Here is a 17,057-nt window from a genome sequence, read left to right as displayed (position 1 = left end):
AAAACGAAAACGATCCTAAATTACCTGCCTACTACGAGCACTTCTATGCGGGGCTTTAGCGCCGCCGGTGTGTCACCCGTCTTAATAAAGACGGGTGCACACAGCCGGGGATCTAAAAGCTGAAAGCAGCCGCTCAAAATGCCGTAGCCTATCACCTAGTTGCCGCAGTGGCACGCCTGGACCCAGTGAGGCAATGTCGCCGAAAGCCGCGGTCATATGCTGGCCGTCCCTAGTACTACCAATATGCCCGCAGGCGCGGCGAGAGACAAGCTCAACGTATGAGTCACCGTCCGGCTGCCGGGAGAGCCCCTACCGTGACCTTTGTTCACAGGCGTGACGTCACGACAATAGGCTCCTAAACGTACGGGCAGCGGCCGCCTCAGGGGTGCCGCCGTGACCTTTGCACGACACGTTCTATAGCGTATGGCACAGCGGTTACTAGGAAGGTTGAGGCCAGCGGCAGGCCGGTTTACAAATATCAAACAAACTTGACGCGCAATTGACAACAGGTAACAGATTGATTAATAAAGCGGTGACAATATAAATGAAAATGACAATATGAAATGACAAATCGCATAGATGATCCCTACAAGGGAAAACAGCAGGCGCCGCTTGTCAGAGGGCTGCCCTGCCTGTTTTGACAGGCTGCCACCAGAGCCCGGATGCTGTCTCCCTCCGTCCCTCCCCCGGCCCGCTCATTCGTCCCATGCCTGGGCCTGGCGCTCCCCTCGCGGAGCCAGAAATAGTCGCGAGTGACGGCAACGGCACCGCGACGACGGCGACGAGACGCGACGGTCGCAGTCAGTGTCGTCTCGGGCTCCATTCGACTTCACAGCCACGGCCTACCAGCCGCTCCGTGACACCTGACCGGGCGTGACCGAGCACCCACGACCGCCGCCGGACGGCGACCGTGACCTGCAGCTGACCTGTCGTGACCCCAGCGACCCAGCGGGAAACCCGAGCCGACACCATGCCAGGCAGCCGGACTAATTTCTTCGGCGGGGTCAGAGACGACTTCAAGGTATGTTCTGTTCTGTCTAGCTTATATGCAACTCCTGCATCGTAATTCGTAAGGTACCTACCTTCTTAGGTATTACTGATTCATGTTAAGCCATTATGGGCACTAAAACACTGAATTCGAATTCGTGTTGGAGTCAGGTAAGGCGATCGTGTAAGCCGGATCGGTCACTCAATCAAAGCGACATTAGTTATTAGGGCCTGGGCTGTGGGCATCACAATGATCACATCACATTATTGCATTTATCTTTCGGCTTACCTATTCAAGACGATGTAGGTACTCCTCAAGACGATGTACCGCTTCGTACTTTCGTTTGTTTCCATAGGCATACCGTGGCTTCAGGTCCTGGTGGTTTATCCAGTTTATCCAAGGTCCTAAATACGCTAAATACATCCTCGTTTATCCGAGTGTATCCTTTGATCTCGCATCTCGCTTATCTTACGCTATAAGAGCCGTTCACATAGCCCGCAACCCGCAGGCAATCTCAAATTTTAGCCTTTGAAACATACTATAGTACTAAAAATAAAACTAGTAGCCTAGTAGGTTTTATGTAATCTTGGGTTTTATTATTTAGCAGAATTTGTATATCGTATCGTAACAGTGCTAAAGGAAAAGATCAGTCGAAGTTTTTCCAGGAGAGATTTTGTTTTGTGTATGACACAGCTTCCAGGAAATTTACTTTTTTTTTGCAAAAGTTCACGAATTTAGAAATAGGTCAGGCGTTAACACTCTAGTATGTACCACCAATATGACGTCATGTCGTGGTTTTGATCTTGGTTTTGATACCAGAAATAGCCAATGTGAACCAGTCTTTGACCACTCCTACTTTTCTCAACGGCGTTCCACCACCGGCCCGCCCACTTTCTTCACATTTACTGATTTAACAGTGTTTGTGATCACTGGCTGCTCCGAACTTTCAAGAGGATCTTAAATATCATCAAGGTAATGTTCTAACGGCTTCAGTACGAACAGCGCAGTCACAAATGTGTTTGTTGTGTGCGTCTCAAATGTCTGCAGCCGCTCATAATTGTCACCATTGCAAATGAATCATTAAATCCTTTGCTCTACCCAATATCAATAGAAAATATACATGAAAATAATTCGAATTGGTCAGATAACAATTGAAGTTAGTGGAGCATCTGGGAGAAATTAAAGTTGTCGGTCGGAAGTCGGACTGGTGGTCTTCGCATCATTGGCTGGACAGAGCTGTTCTGGCATTGTGCTGTCATTGTAAATTTTATGGTAAATAAATTTAGAAAAATGATAAATGTCCTAAATTTAAAATGAAGGACATCATATCCTGCTGGTTCTGTAATTGTATTGGTATTCTGATGCCGTTGTTATAATTTTTGATGCGCTATGACAGCAATGATGCTTCTATGTAATGCTCCTCTATCTTAATTAGCTGGTTGTTATTCTAATTAGGTACTGATTGTATTGTTATGGTCAAGGCTTTGAAGCAAAAGACATGCCATATTTAACCTGCTATAAATCTGGAGTGGCCTCTAACATGGTTAAGTGTTAAAGCAGGAGGAGGGAGTAGAGCAACATATTGAAACAAACAGTCTCATGAACAGCTTACCTTTTGCCAGCACTTTACAAAAAGAAGGAAACTTTTGTGCAACAAAACTGTTGCTTGGGTCACTGATGATTATATTTGGCCTAGTCAAGGTAGGTTTGAGCTTGAGAGTGGCTCAGAATACCCAACCTTCCAACATGAAATTTTGTATCAAGCAACCTTTTTTGGATCAATTCACGTTGCACCTGTAGTAAGATTGCAATGTAGGGTGTCTTTATGGATACTAGGTGTCCAGCCTAGGGAAGTTTGGCAGCCTTCAACGTCTCCTTTTGTGTTCAATGTTTGTTTGACATGTTGCTTTCAGGGAAGAGGTGATGAGCTGGCCCAGTGCTCCACCGTTAGCTCAAGCCCTGGCCAGTTGTCTGACAGGGTACCTGTGAGTTGGTGCACTGGTCTCAAGCATCGAGTCTGAAAATGCAGCCCTCATGCCTGACCCCTCAAGGATAAAACCCTGAAGGCAGGACAGTGGGCCCTCCCCTGAATGCAAGTCAACAGCATCAGATAACCAACCTGTGTGTGGTCAGTGGTGTCACCTTGGTTGTGGTGGAGGTGAAGGCGATCCATGACTTTAAAAAAGTGCACGTTTGTTTATGTGTATTGTGTATGTCTGTGTGAAGTTTTATGGTGAATAGTGATGTGATGACTGTGGTTGTGAAGTCTAATTGGAACATTTGTTGGATGGTGGGATGTGTTGTGTGAAAACTGTCCCTTTGCTGGTGCGATAGCTTTGTATTGAATTCAGAAATATCAGCAATTAAGCCAGCAAATTTTAAGCTCAGTAGGTATCACCCAACATGATACCTTTGCATCCACTAAAATACCCAAAAAGCCCATGCTTATTGACATCCTAAAGACACACTTAGAGTAGTTAGCTGCCAGTCTGTGCGGCGGCAGCTACCCCCTCGGCCCGGTCGCTATCGCGGGTTTCGGGTGTGCCCCGTCCGCCTCTACGGCTCCTCTGGGCGACGCCTATCACGTCTCTCCCGATGTCGTCGGCGACTATCGGGCTGCTATAAACACTGCCGGTCAGTGTCTGTCGGCACTGTGTCCCGTCTCGGCCGGGTCAGGGCGGCAACGATCAGCCCGGTGGACTGCGCGTCGCGCGTCGGTTTCACCGGGCATGCAGTGTACTTCGTCGTGATCTCTGGGCTGCAGGTTATACTGACATGGGATCATCTGCCGTTTCCTTACCCCAAGGAAGTTCTGAGTGCTGAACTACCATGTCGCTATACAATGCGCCCCAGGCAACCTAGGAGGCTGCGACCTAATCCATGACCTCACCACTGACATTGAGCTAGGAATAGCGACCCCCCACCTCTCAGCCCATTTGCCTACGGGATATATGACAATTATCCTCACGGCTCGCGGCAGAACTCTCCCCAGACGTGATCCATCCGTTCCATATAGGACCGAACTGTGCTCCAAGAGCTGCAAAGCCGCAAAGGACTAGGCAGCAAGCAGCAAAGGACTAGGCAGAGCTGCAAGGCCGAGCTTCACCGGGCCGGCGGTAGAGCTGCACTGGCCAAAGCTGCATGCACCGAGCTGGCCGCCCGGCTCGCACAGAAATAACCCGTCTCGGCCGCGGCGGTCGCTGTCGGCGGCACCGGCGCGCCGGTGGGCTGCCCGATCCGCCCCCAGCGCGGGGTTGGAGGGTCTGTCGGTGTTCCTGGCGGCCAATCGAGCCGGGTACCACTGAGCCGAACTGTCAGCGAGAGGCGGTGATCGTGTGACACAGCGGGTCCCTGGCGGCCGGCGGGTGCGGACAGGGCCTGGTGGCGTCGACTGTCGATTGATTTGGATTTGAAGAGAGGAGGGGCAGATTGGTCCATAATGAGCTGCTCGAAAGCGGTATTGCTCATGGCTACCGCTTTAGTATTGTCACTGGAAGACAAATATTAGACTCATTATACGATCGAATGTGTGGAACCGCCTCCATTCAGTGTTTATAGTCCGATGCTACTGGGACCGCCAGTCTCTATTAGCCGCTTCATTTCTTGGAAACGTGTGGCGTTCGTTGTGCATCTCTCACCCGATGTTTATAATACGAGCGATTGGTAATCTATCGTGGCCGTCAGATCTGACGTATCATGATGTAATTTAGGATTCCAGACCGCGTCAACCGTATTTTTCCAAGTGACAGCATGCATAGTTCTGTTTTTATAAGACTGACCCATAGTGCTGTCGCATTTTTCATGGATCTGCCCATTCGTTATTCCATCTGTCTCAGCTAAAAGATCTCTCCTCTACCACTTATTTTACAAACTTTATTTATGGTTTTATTGTGTTATTAAATTTTCAAATGCCAAAGATCCTGGGTGAACTGTGCTCAATTGCTCCCCTGTCTTTCATAAATATGACATTACACTGTGTCATATTTCTTGGCTAGCCATGGTATCGATTTCTGTTTGAGCGACGCCGCAATGGTATTATGATTAACTCGCACAAAACTGCATTATGCAAAAAAATTTCAACGAGCAAGGACGAAGAAGTCAATGACATGTTTGGTTAACCTGATTCCTAAAGGACAAAAACATATTTTTTGGGTGAAACTTGTTGTCACTTTCACCGTCGGACAAGTGAGAATATCTCTTAGAAACTTTCTTATTGCGTCCTTATCATTTGATGCGTTGTATTCTTTTCGTATCAATGGAACTAAAGCACAGCTGGCTGTATCACCTTTGAATTGTGGATGCAGGTAGTCAAATGCTCTTGATTGCAACAGGCTTGAGGCTGCTTTGCTTATCATTACGCGGCTGGTTGAAGCACAAAGGATGTTCCTTGACAGTTTGTGAGAGTGACGACCGTCTATTTCGCTTGCGGCTCGTCCCCGGCCATTCACTTGGATTATTGGCTGTGACACAAATGGCTAGTATCAAGTCATCACTTTCCGATATGTGTACTTGTCTCGGACTATTGTAATGTCTAGCCTATCCCAGGCTCTTTCTCTCGTTAACCGGCGTGGGAAGCATCCGACCCTTGTCCATTTGGCCCTCCCATTTCTCCATGAGGCCTTCGCTGACCCAAAAGCCCAGCCTCCCTGACCCTTGGCCCCGACCGACCGCTGTGTATTGTTTCTGCGACCCTGCTAATGAGGTCCGGGCCTTGAATACGCGGCAACAAGTTACGTGACGTCTGTGGACTGATATATTAGGATGACGTCACTCCACAGCTGAAGGTGCTGTGTAACGTCATACCACGAACGGACGGTGTAGTCGATGCCCCATCCGCCCGCCTCTGAAGTGCCCATGGCACGGCGATAGCTCCCTCCGTTCAGTGGGACTGGGTTGGGCTGCAGCACTTCAGTACCGCCGCACGCTGTGTGTAGCGTCTGGGTGAGCAGACTCCATATAGGCCGTGCGATATTGTCTCTGCTGCGTGGGAGCCTCTGTGGGGTGGGTGAGATATAGGTGACCGCGACCTGGGTCAACGTGCGGTTACCGTAAGGTCCGGCCTTGTCGGCTCCGATCACTGTGTGGGTCAGTCGCACTGCGAGTCGGTGGAACTGTGAGTCAGTGACACTGTGAGTCAATCGTACCGTCGGGGTCAGCGGCACTTTGAGTCGGTGGGATCAATATTACTTTACTAATAGGTGGGACTGTGAGTCAGTGGGACTGTGAGTCAGTTGCATTGTCTGGGTAGGTCGAAATGCGAGTCGGTCACGCCGTCTGTGTCAGTCAGTGTCCTGGGACCGGGTCGTCGCGGTTGAGTCGTCCCAGCGGGCGGCCAGTAACCGGCCGATACCCACCGCTCGGACCCCGGTGCTGACCGCGCCGGCAACTGGCACAATTGAACTCGGACGGGCTGAACGACCGAGCTGCAGAGAGAGTGGCAGAGAGACGGCTCTGATGCCGACAGTGATACGAGCGCCGGGTCTGACCTCGCTGCAACTCGTGACCCTCGGCCGCTCTCACCTGTCATTGGCTGCACTGCGTCCACGGTACCGCCCTCGAGATGACGTGGGCTGGTCAGTACTCTCCCACCGATCGTGACAACGCGGACTTGTCCTCCGGTGACCTCTTGTCTTCCTTCCCCGCTCTCCCCGCCCTCTCCCGGTGACCCGTACGAGCTTTGTTTGTTGATCCAGCGTCGCCTCGTCGAGGGACCGTCCCCACTCAGTGGCCCTGTCGTACGGTGGTGGTGGCGTGGCGCCGGTAAACGCTCCTCCGTCTCCCGCCGTGACTGGCTTTTCCCGTCACTGTAGAGCTCCCTGTATGCCTGTATGTGTTTTCTTTTATGGGCGTGACACCCAGTAGCTGGTGTGAGGACTTCGGAGACGTTAGTAATCTTGGATGAAGGAGATGATTGAGAAACTGTCATAGTCTTGTTTTGTTTGTTTTGTTGGGTTAGGTCCTTTCGGTCTGACAAGACCATTGCAGAGCCGGAAGGATGATAGGAATTAGGGGGAGACATTGGTCTGAGCAGGCACCCTAGTGAGTCGCCGGGGCTGAGCCCGTCCAGAGGACAGGCCACCCAGCCCCAAGGCACTCACTGCACCCGGCTACGGGGTGCGCTCCCTCAGGAGCAGCGGTGCCGCTCCAAGGGAGCAGCCCGCATGGGATAAAGTTGCCTGTCCAGCCCGGAGGGGGGTTGCGGCGTGGAGGAGAAGGATTTCAGTATCCTGAGGATAGAAGCACGGAACGGTGCTGTCATAGTCCATAAAATTCACTGTTAAGGTCTTCGTTCTGATGACTTTGAGATGAGTTTTGGCTTTTACCGCACGTCAGAGTGTATTTTACTCTACTCAACCGTCTCTCTCGCCTTCCGGCGGCCGCTGTGCGTGAGTCCGCCACCGGACATGGCCGGGCCGCGCTCCAGGGGCAGTTCTGGTCCACTGACGTCAGCACCGTCCGATGACGTCATCTGACGTACGTCACCGCGCTGCGTGACGGCCGCCGGTGCCGCCGGCCGACCTGTCAGCGTCTCCAGCACGAGCTGAAGGTGACATGCCGCAGGGCAGCGTTGCCAGCGGTGGCTGCAGTGGGATTGCGGCCCTCTCACACAGCGCGGCGGCGACCACAGCCCTCTCACAGCCCGTACCGCGGCACTCAGCGTCCTTCACCCTTCCCTGGCTGTTGTGCGCGCGCGCCCCGGCGCCGCCGTTTTTCTGACTGTTTTGCGGCGTCGAGAGTGCTGTTTGCGGCCGGTCGTGTGCCCGCCGCTGCAGGCCAGTCCAAGGCCGTCGTGCGCCGGCGGTCGGCGATCGCGGCACTGATATCCAGATTCCAATATCCTGTGCCTATGGTCGGAAACTCATATTTGGTCGTATGACTCTCTTTGTTGCCTCCGTTTGATTCGTTTTACTCGCACAGCTTTGGTTTTGTCTGATCTATCGGTCGCTTCTCGGGCGCTTAGTTGAGGGGTGAGACGCTCCGCTGCGCAGGTCACATCTGCTCCGCTGCACGGGTCACATCCGCTCCCTCTTCATCCCGAGGTCAGGCCGCGGGGCCGGAGCTGCAGAAGGCGACCCGCCGGGTGCCGCTCTCGGCGACCTTGGCCGCGGCTCGGTACTGCTCGGGCCTTACCGAGCGGCCGCCGGGCCCGCGACCACTGACCTACATTGGCCGCCGGCAGACAAGGAGCCGAGAGCAACCCCGGCGGGTCGACTGAGACGCTCGTGCACGGCAGCGCTCCTTACTACCGTCAGACACCTGTTTAGGGGTGTGCCCGGCTGCCGGACCGGCGCGGGGTCGCTATTGATTGAGGGGACCGACGGGCCGGCGCCGGCGAGTCGGCAGCACGGTGACCCCCGCCACTATTGACCGGCACTTTCTCCGGCGGCGCTCAGCCGGCGGTGCGGTGCTTACGGCGGCCAGTGTGTGTGGGTGCAGCAGCAGCGGCGGCGGCGGCGACCGGGCGTCCGGTGTGGACCGTGCAGCGGCGGAGGGCCGCCAGTCTCCGATCGAGAGTCCGCCGAGCCGCCAGTGCCGACCAGCGAGTGCCGGAACGAGCGCTGAGGAGCGCGTGTCGCAGCCATGGCTACCAGCTCGGAGGCCGGCGCCACGCCGAAGCGGGTATGTAGGCGCTGCCGGTACGGCACGGTGCCCGTGTGCAGTGTGCGTGCAGTGTGCCGGTGACCCGAGCCCCCGGCGTGGCGTGCCGTCATGCCGTGCGCACGCCAGGGCGCGCGCGGTGTCGGTGACTGCTATCCTGTTCATCAGAGTGCGTCGTCACGCTCCACGGCTACTATGTCCGCTAGCCACGCCCACGCGACTGTGCAGCCACGCCCACGTCAGTGGGTGGTCCAATGTGTGGGTACTGGGTCCCCGTCCCTTTCCGCTGCGCTCAGTGCGTTGAGTCGCCCGTTCCTACCACCCATCGTGCTGAGCTAATCATGCCTCAATACGATTACTCCATTACTGGTCTATCACAGCATCATGATCGCGGTGTCTAGGTTTTTCAAGCTACGCTATCCTGTATCGTACCGTTGACTTTTTGAACCTCCCCGTATCACCGACTGCCTGTTTTGGTGGCCCACCCAGCGGGGTGTTGTCGTCACGTGCCACGCCCACCGACCAGCCGACGCTGACCGATCGCTGGGCCGGCGGCGGTCGGTTAGTAACAGCGCGCCACCGATCCATCCTGACGTACCCGCTCGACGGTTGTACGCCTATGTCCCGACGGATACCCGTGTGAAGGCAGATGACCAAATATGGCATACTGGTGACGTAACTCAGCCGGAAGGTTGTGGATGGGACAGCGCGGCGTCGTTTGAGCTGGCATCAGGTGGGGTAAGGGCGCGTGGCAGTGCCGCCGGCGGTAGCGGCAGCGACTGAGGGTGATCCATTATTTATGGGGAGGTGTTTTCCAGGCTGGTTACATGCTGAATCGGTCCACACGAGGCAGGTGCTTGGTGTGGTACTGGTGGCTGTATAGTGTACTGTACTGTACATACATGTCAGGGGTAGGAGGTGGGTTTTGTCTTGTAGGAAGCTGGAAGGTGTGTGTCAGGTGTTGGATAGTGTTCGAGAGTGGCTGTCGATTGTCTGATCATGTCTGTCGCGTGTCTGAGGGTTTGTGTCAGATGTCCGAGGGTTTGTTTCAGGTGTCTTATGGCGTCTGTCTGGTCTGTGTCATGCGTACCTGTCAGGTGTCTGATGGGTGGCGTCTGTCAGGTTTGTGTCAGGTGTCTGAGGGTCCCTCCGTTCGGGTAATACCGTCGGGCGAGTGTTTGGGCGGTAGCAGTACGGTGTTGTGGTAGCGGATTTGTTGGTTGTTTCAGGCGGCGTTTGTTTCCACTGGCCTCTCTGGTGACCTGTCGGTCTATTTGTGGGCGGTTCCGGCCGCACTGTTTGCAGTGTGCTGCGCACTTGGGATTTTGTAATACTCTTGTGTGTAGAGGGGGATGGGTGTTTTCCAGCGTGTATAATGACATTGTTTCCAATCTACCACCCCATCTGACCGTGGCCAGGACCGGTTGGTTGCCAGCCGGTGCCGGCCGTGCTGAATGACCGCCTGTCGGGCGTACACGGCGCACCAGCCGCGCCGTCTCACACCCCGTGCCGCTCGCGGCCGGTGCCAGCGCCGACCCGGCTCCCGTCTGGCACCCGCTGCCGTCGGAGCCGACGATTGGGCGTCGGTATCGGCGCGGCGGGTGCCAGCGCCGCTCCAGGCCGGTGCCGTCCAGTCAGTGTGCCCCGCCGCGTGCAGCTGACCGGTCCCGTGCGCGCACAGTGAGAGAGCGGAGCCTGGAGACGGCGCGACGTCAGACCGAGAGACGGAGTGCTGTCTACGGAAGGAGCGACCGACGGGAGGACTGGTGGATAGCAGAAGTGAGCAGTGTGCTACGGCCAACAGCAAGTACAACGCAATAGACAAACTCAACGAAAAAAAAAACAGACGGGAGAGTGCGAGCGCCGAGCTGCTGAGGGTTCACCATCCACCGCCGTGCCGGCGATAGTCAAACAGGCAGACAGACAGACAGACAGACACAGACACACACGCGATGGAGGCGGCGACAGAGGAGCGGCTGAGCGCCGACCCGGAGCCGGAGCCGGAGCCGCGGCTGGTGACCGAACATCCGGACAACCCGGAGGACTATGACGCCAGCGTCGAGCAGAAGGTGGAAACGCGTGAGGAGCACGGCACTGAGACCGACTCCGAGGGCGACGAGTACGAGACGCTCACCACCATCACACGCACACTGCGCAAGACCACCTACCGGCCCAAGCACAGTGACGCCGTCTGGACTGAGGTGAACGCGGGTGGTGTATCGCGGCGTGCAGTGGTGATGCTAACCTGGGCAGAGTGCGCCTGGTGGGCGGCAGGACCAGCCGGCGGGCGGCGGTCTGTGCTGGGGGACAGCGGTGTACCCGCCGTCCTCACAGCACGGGTCGCCGGCGCCGGGCGGGCTGGCTGATCACCGGGTGTGCTCGCCGGATGTTGCGTGCCGTCGGACATTTTACCGGTTCAGCCAGACTCTTTGACTGACTCGAGTGGCTCTCTTTGTCCTTCTCTATTGTCTTTCAACACTGTTTCTCGTTTGACTCTTCGCGATCCGTTCTAACGTTGCATCTGTGTGTTACTCATCAATGGTGTTTGGCCAGAAGAGCTGTTCTGCCATTCACTTGTCTAATTACCAGCGCTGTTCTTCGTTTTCCGCCTCGCAGTTTTTATCGCTCACTCTTCGCTCGTATTCGTCAACATTTTTTTTTCAGGCGACTGGGGCCAATTTTTGTGGCTCCATTTGTGGATTCATTTTTTTCAACTGTCTACAACTTTTGCACTACACTCTTGACTACTCACTTCTTACTAAAGCAAAACACATTTTCTTCTCTTACATTGATGTCCTCGTGTTTATCGTACATTGTATGCTGTTTTTCCACACACTCTCTTCGTATCGTTCTCCTAAAACCACCATTTTTAAGCTGTGGCCGCAACTGCCGTTCTTTTTATGAATGTCTTGCTTTCTTGCCTTTTGTCTCGTGCTTTGTCGCTATCTGTGGCGCTCTGATCTTTTATCTGTCTGCCTCTGTCTGTCTCTGTTTCATCCCTCTCTTCACACTCACTGTCATGTGCCACGTTTGACCGTCCCCGCTCCCGCTCTAACTGACCTGACCTGGACCGGCCGCGCCGTCTGCTCTCCGTTTATATGTCCGTCTGTTTGTATGTGTGCACTGCGTACCGTGTTTGAGGGCGCGTTTGCGGCGCGCTGCTTCTCTGACCTCGCCACTAACCCACTGGGCGGCGGCGGCGGTTCCGGTGCCCCGGCGGCGGCGGTGGATTGTTTACCGTTGTGCGCCAGTTGGCCGGCGCCGCTGGACCACCGTCGTCGTCTGGCCACCGCTCACCGCTCGCCTAATAACGGCCGCCTTTCGCCTAACAGCGGCAGGAGCCAGTCTGGGAAACTCAGGAACAGTCATTGGGCCGAAATTTTGATGGATATGATGTTGCCCGCGGGGTTACTCGACACGCCAATCGAGTTTGGGAAAGCCCATGCTGCTCAAACACTGGGGGCTGTGCTTTATTTTGATTTGCAAAATTGTTTGCGTTCTGGGCTAATTGGTCGTTACGCCTGTCATCGTCTTCTTCAAAATAAACAGTTCCTCCAGGTAAACATAAGTCATGGTGCAAATTATTACGCGATTCAGCTCACATCATGCATTTACATTTTGCGGTCAGACTTACCTAATTAAACGGGCATAGCTCGCAGTTCGGATGCGCCTCGGAAAGGCAGTGGGCCACTTTCCTTGTTAGCGTACGATTGAGTATACTGAGTCTAAAACTGGTCCGCGGGATCGATCGCCATGCCCCATTTACGACCACGAGCAGCTATTTTCTGATAATGTATCCACTATCCAGTCATGGAAACTGTCTGATGTCTTGGTACTACCGTCTTACCTATAAGGTGGTACATCGCGAGGCTTCGGCTAATTCGTGAAACACGGTATATCACGTCGACTTCCCAATGTGCTTCCGAACCAAATCAGTGCGTTGTTTTGCCAGCACACATAGTAAGTAAGTCGTTTTGTGGCTCATTGTCTACATATGACTGCTGCGCGAATGATCAGCCAGCAAATGATCAGCAAGGGCTCTTTTTTGTGACAACTGCCTAAGTTGTGTCGCTGGGTACGACAAATATTCTTTCAGAGCTCCCGGAGCTGCCACTGAGTAGCGTTACGGGGCCCAGACTATAAAGCTTGTGCGTTTCGCTCGCAACTACTGACCTGAACCCAGCTTTAGCTATAACGATTCTCCCGTGCATCTGAATGAGCTGTCCAACCGCACACCCCGCCGTGATTTGTGTCGTTGCAGTGAAGGACTAACGCTGACGACTGATATGCTTGTAACCACTGTCATGTTTGCAACTGACCAACTGTCATGCTTGTAACTGATCACTGTCGTCAAGCCATGTCACTGATTACCGGTCATTTAGTCATTCATCCGTGGTTTCCCACCGACCAGAGCCCATCGTGGCATTATCTTGTCAGTGTGGTGAGTTGTATTATTCAGCTGACGTTAGATGTTTGAGAACAGAACCCTGTTCCTAAGCTCCTTGCTGTGTCAAATTTACCATTAAGCTCTCAAGTACTCTCCTTTGTGTGGCTGGTCCAGTCAGTCTGCTGCTGACCCAACTTCCCCCCCCCCCCCTCCTCCGCCCGGCGTCTATTGTACTGGCGGTAATCAGATCCAACCGATCCTACCAGCATTCCTGCGACCCACACGCGCAGCCTTTGTGGCCACCTGTTCGCATTTCCTCAGAAAATATCCTCGTACGATTTCCTCGACCGCAGCGGTTTTGCTTTGATGCTGGTGACCAGACTATGCTGCGAATGCAGGCCATTTGATTGAACCCTGTCCGTATCCCACTCGCCCTGTATGACGTCACCCGTTCCCTGGATGAGGTCACACTCGCTGACGTCACTCTCTCGGCTACAGGACATGAACGCCAATAAGAAGTTGTACGGGAAGGACCTGAGCGAGTATGAGAACATGGACCTGGACGAGCTGTTGGACCAGCTCACACCGGAGGAGGTGGACATCCTTACCAGGGACGTCGATCCGGACGTGAGTAATGACGGGGGATGGAGGGAGGAGGGTTGATGGTGGGGGAATGGAGGGATAGTGGGTGATGACGGGGAAAAAAGGGAGTTTGGGTAATGATGGGGAAATGGAAGCTGGGCGATGATGGGGTAATCGAGAGTTTGGGAAATAATGGGAAACTTGAGAGTTTGGGTAATTACTTAGGCATGGAGAGGGTTACACTGGATTTTTGGTGAGATTAGGATGTCGCTCAGTAGCTTGTAGAGAAGGGAGCTGCTCTCATTTTTACCTTAAATCAGTAGGTTATTCTGTTGCTACAAGGGTGTATGAGGAATCCTGCGTTTGAGATGCATTTTATTTACATGTGCTTTCAACGTCCAACTTTATTCCATCGTGAAACCCTCTGCCCGACGCGTCAACTATTGTCTGTCTACTATTGAACTTTGCACCCCGATATCATTGGTACTGTTTTATTATGTCACCACCAAAGGTCGCCGCAATCGGCTATCTCACGATTAGACGACACCGCCCCGGCCTCCTCAAATACCCTTGCTCAAACAGACCACCGTCTGTCTGTCTGTCTGGGCGTCCGGCGCTCACGGGAACACCGTCAGATGATGGGGGTCCGGGCGGGATCAAGATTACTTTGGCGGGATGGGGGCCACCTCCTGAGAATCAGACCGGGCGGGGGGCGGGGCGTCTGTCTGCCCACGCAGGGGAGGGGATTGTCGGCACATGTCGTCTGCGGTCGGTGTCACGTCAGGCCGCGACGGAAGCGACGGACCACACTGGCGGCCGGCCAGCCAGGTCATTTGGTCGCACCCCGGGGCACTGACCGGGTGCTCTGTAATCACAGAGGGGGGGGGGGTACTTCCGACACCTGGGGGGGGAGGGGGAGATTGAGACATGAGGTCTGGACGAGGAAGGCTAATCGTTGGAACTGGGTGGGATTAGTTAGAGGGATGCATGATGGAGAACTGTTACTGGACAATGACTTTGGTCAAGAGGCAGCAACGTATTGCTAGGGTTTGTTATTCTATCGATTTTGTCACAACGTTTTGAAAATAGTGCTTAAATGATGCAAATATCGAGTGATGATAGTAAACGCGAAGGCTATTAAAGCTAAATGCCGTGATCAACTGCAAAGTGTGGCGCATTTAAATTGATCACTGCGCTTCTTTTGCGGAGATTGCGTTGCTAATGATCCGGTGTTGCTACAGTCGCTGTTTCGCCGTTATCGATAGAAACTGTGCCAAATCGATGTCTGTCGAGGATGTGGCCCCGTTGAGAGTCTAAAGCCACTGGGCAACGATTACTCTAGAGCCCGAGCATGACCTCACATGGTTTTGTTTCTTATTCGGGTTGGTGTGCTATCGGTCGTTGAGGGACTGATAGTGGCAGCTGATCCGCTGATACTCGTTCGGCTATCAGCACGGGTTACAACTAACAACAGCTGCAACGAAACTGCAAAGACCTTGTACTACCCTATACATGTTGATATGCGCTGAATGCGCGGATATGCGCTGAATGCGCGGACTTAAACACATGCGTTTGTGCTCCCACTTTGCAGTTGGTTCATCAGTCATTGCCTCATTCAGATCCATTCAATAGGCGTAACATCATCCTTGTTTTGCCCATTGAATTTTACCAAAATTATTTTCAGTTTGTGCTCACTGGTCGATTTGTCATGACCTCTAGGTGAAAGGCAATGCCATCACTTGAAAGTATTAGCGGCTAGCCTCTTGTGCATTGTGCAAGAACCGCGTCTTATAGGTGCTAATCGCTCTGTGATCTTCTGAAGTGAGCGACTCTCTGTAGAGCGATGCTGTCACTTAGCGCGAAATGCCGGCGCCTCTACGGCTTTTGGCGGCCTGAGCTCACCGCACCGGTGGCGAATTGGGCTGTGGTGGTCTCTGAAGCTGCTCTCAATCTCGTCGTTACGGGATGTTGCGGTGGCAGAGTGACTCTGGAACATTTGGCCTTTCTCTGAGTTCTGACGACCCTGACGCTTGGATCATCGGGAACATATCTGAGGGATCGAATCGAGTTTTTGTGCTGGTTAGTCGGTAAAGGTAATTAGGCCCCCGTTGCCCGCGCCACTATCACCAAGCGTTCGCCTCAGTTGGCTGTCAGCGGCCGAAACCACTCGCGTCGGCTCGTTTGTAGGGTAGGACGGCCCCTAAAAAACGCACCGACGGAGTGATAACGACGAGGTATATGGTCGGGATTAAGGATATGCAGGTTTGACGAATCTCGAAGTCGCATCTATTAAATAGGTGAGGGTGGGTGGGAAACTTCTCGCCCACTCTCTGCTCCACTCGCCGTCCGTCGCAGTCGACGACTGCCGTTCGCGCCTCTCGGCTCTGCTGCCAGCGGCGCGCCCGTTCCTACACTCCCCTTCGCACCACCCCTAGTCAGGGTCTGCTCCGCGTCTGTCGGCGGGGTGATTTATCTGTCTCCGACCCCCGTCTCCCTTTGCTCCGGTCACGTTCAGTGGCGCCCGGGCAGGGTCCTAACCTTCCATAGCCGCGTCGCCGCTATGAGTTGATTAGGCCCCCGTTGCCCGCGCCACTATCACCAAGCGTTCGCCTCAGTTGGCTGTCAGCGGCCGAAACCACTCGCGTCGGCTCGTTTGTAGGGTAGGACGGCCCCTAAAAAACGCCAAATACACCGGGGGGGGGGGGGGAGGGGCGACTGTGGTTCCCGGCGGCCCAGCCTATTTCGTTCGTTGCTATTCCGGTGTGTGTGAAGCCATGCCTGGACGCACTGCGGTCAGGGGGGGGGGGGGGGTCCGATCCGATGGTTTTGTCCCCGTGTCGGTCTTGGACCCCCGTGTTCACGGCCTCGGGGTTGCGAAGTTTAGCCCGGCACGCTTCCCGGCGCCTAAACCGACGTCATCGGTGCTGGCTAAAATGGAATGCCGCGAATCTGGGATCAGTGGCCTGGTTTCGCCTTTGATATCGTGCTGCAGATTATCTAGTCGTCGGCAGCGGTCCCGTAGACCTATGTTGCGCGCAACTTAGCCGCGGCGTCGGCGGCGGACCCGGTTTACGTGCTCATACGACCGCACATACATAAATGAGGTTTGTATGGCCATGTGGCCGTGAATGACTGGTAGAAAAGGTTGTGCATGGATTCCGGTGCTGTGATGGCACCGCACGCAAAGCACAGTGCCTCACGGAAAATAGGAACGGTGCATTGTTAGCGTACTTTAAACGCACCTACCCAGGTACCTAAGAATCACGTGCTGTTCATGAGGCCTGTGAGCACGGGCGCCGATGACTTTTCTGCCGCTCCGTTCTGGCCTGCGGGATGACGACTTGCATGCCAGCGCATGTGGGGACTCACATTTGGCAGCTGCTCGCACGGGTTACCGTGGGTGGGCAGGGTTCGCGAAAGTGTCGGCTGCCAGCTTGCCGCAGATTGCAGTGTCGCGACGCTTACTCGGAGTCTCGAGATTGGGGAGCCGGCAGGCAGCGG

General features: G+C 54.4%; 1 protein-coding gene across 10 annotated transcripts in view; it reads left to right on the top strand.

Annotated features, from left to right (window-relative positions):
- Positions 1 to 702: 702 nt before the first annotated feature.
- LOC122392727 (tropomodulin-like) overlaps positions 703 to 17,057 on the top strand; it is a 38,299-nt gene continuing 21,944 nt past the window's right edge. For 2 of the 10 annotated variants that reach the window (XM_043387954.1, XM_043387956.1), the window contains exons 1-2: positions 1,808 to 1,960; positions 13,473 to 13,601. In XM_043387954.1, the coding sequence (XP_043243889.1) occupies positions 13,476 to 13,601 (126 nt within the window). In that variant the 5' untranslated portion in view covers positions 1,808 to 1,960; positions 13,473 to 13,475. Of the gene's footprint in view, positions 1,022 to 1,807; positions 1,961 to 2,224; positions 2,261 to 8,455; positions 8,609 to 10,268; positions 10,789 to 13,472; positions 13,602 to 17,057 lie in introns of those variants that run through there. The other 8 variants (XM_043387945.1, XM_043387949.1, XM_043387946.1 and 5 more) reach the window with 8 other exon arrangements.

This window comes from Amphibalanus amphitrite, unplaced genomic scaffold (genome assembly GCF_019059575.1).
Source record: "Amphibalanus amphitrite isolate SeventyFive unplaced genomic scaffold, NRLGWU_Aamphi_draft 000498F_arrow, whole genome shotgun sequence".
NCBI lineage: Eukaryota > Metazoa > Arthropoda > Thecostraca > Balanomorpha > Balanidae > Amphibalanus > Amphibalanus amphitrite.
Note: the sequence above shows the minus strand (reverse complement) of the source record. Positions and strands in the feature narration are given on the sequence as shown.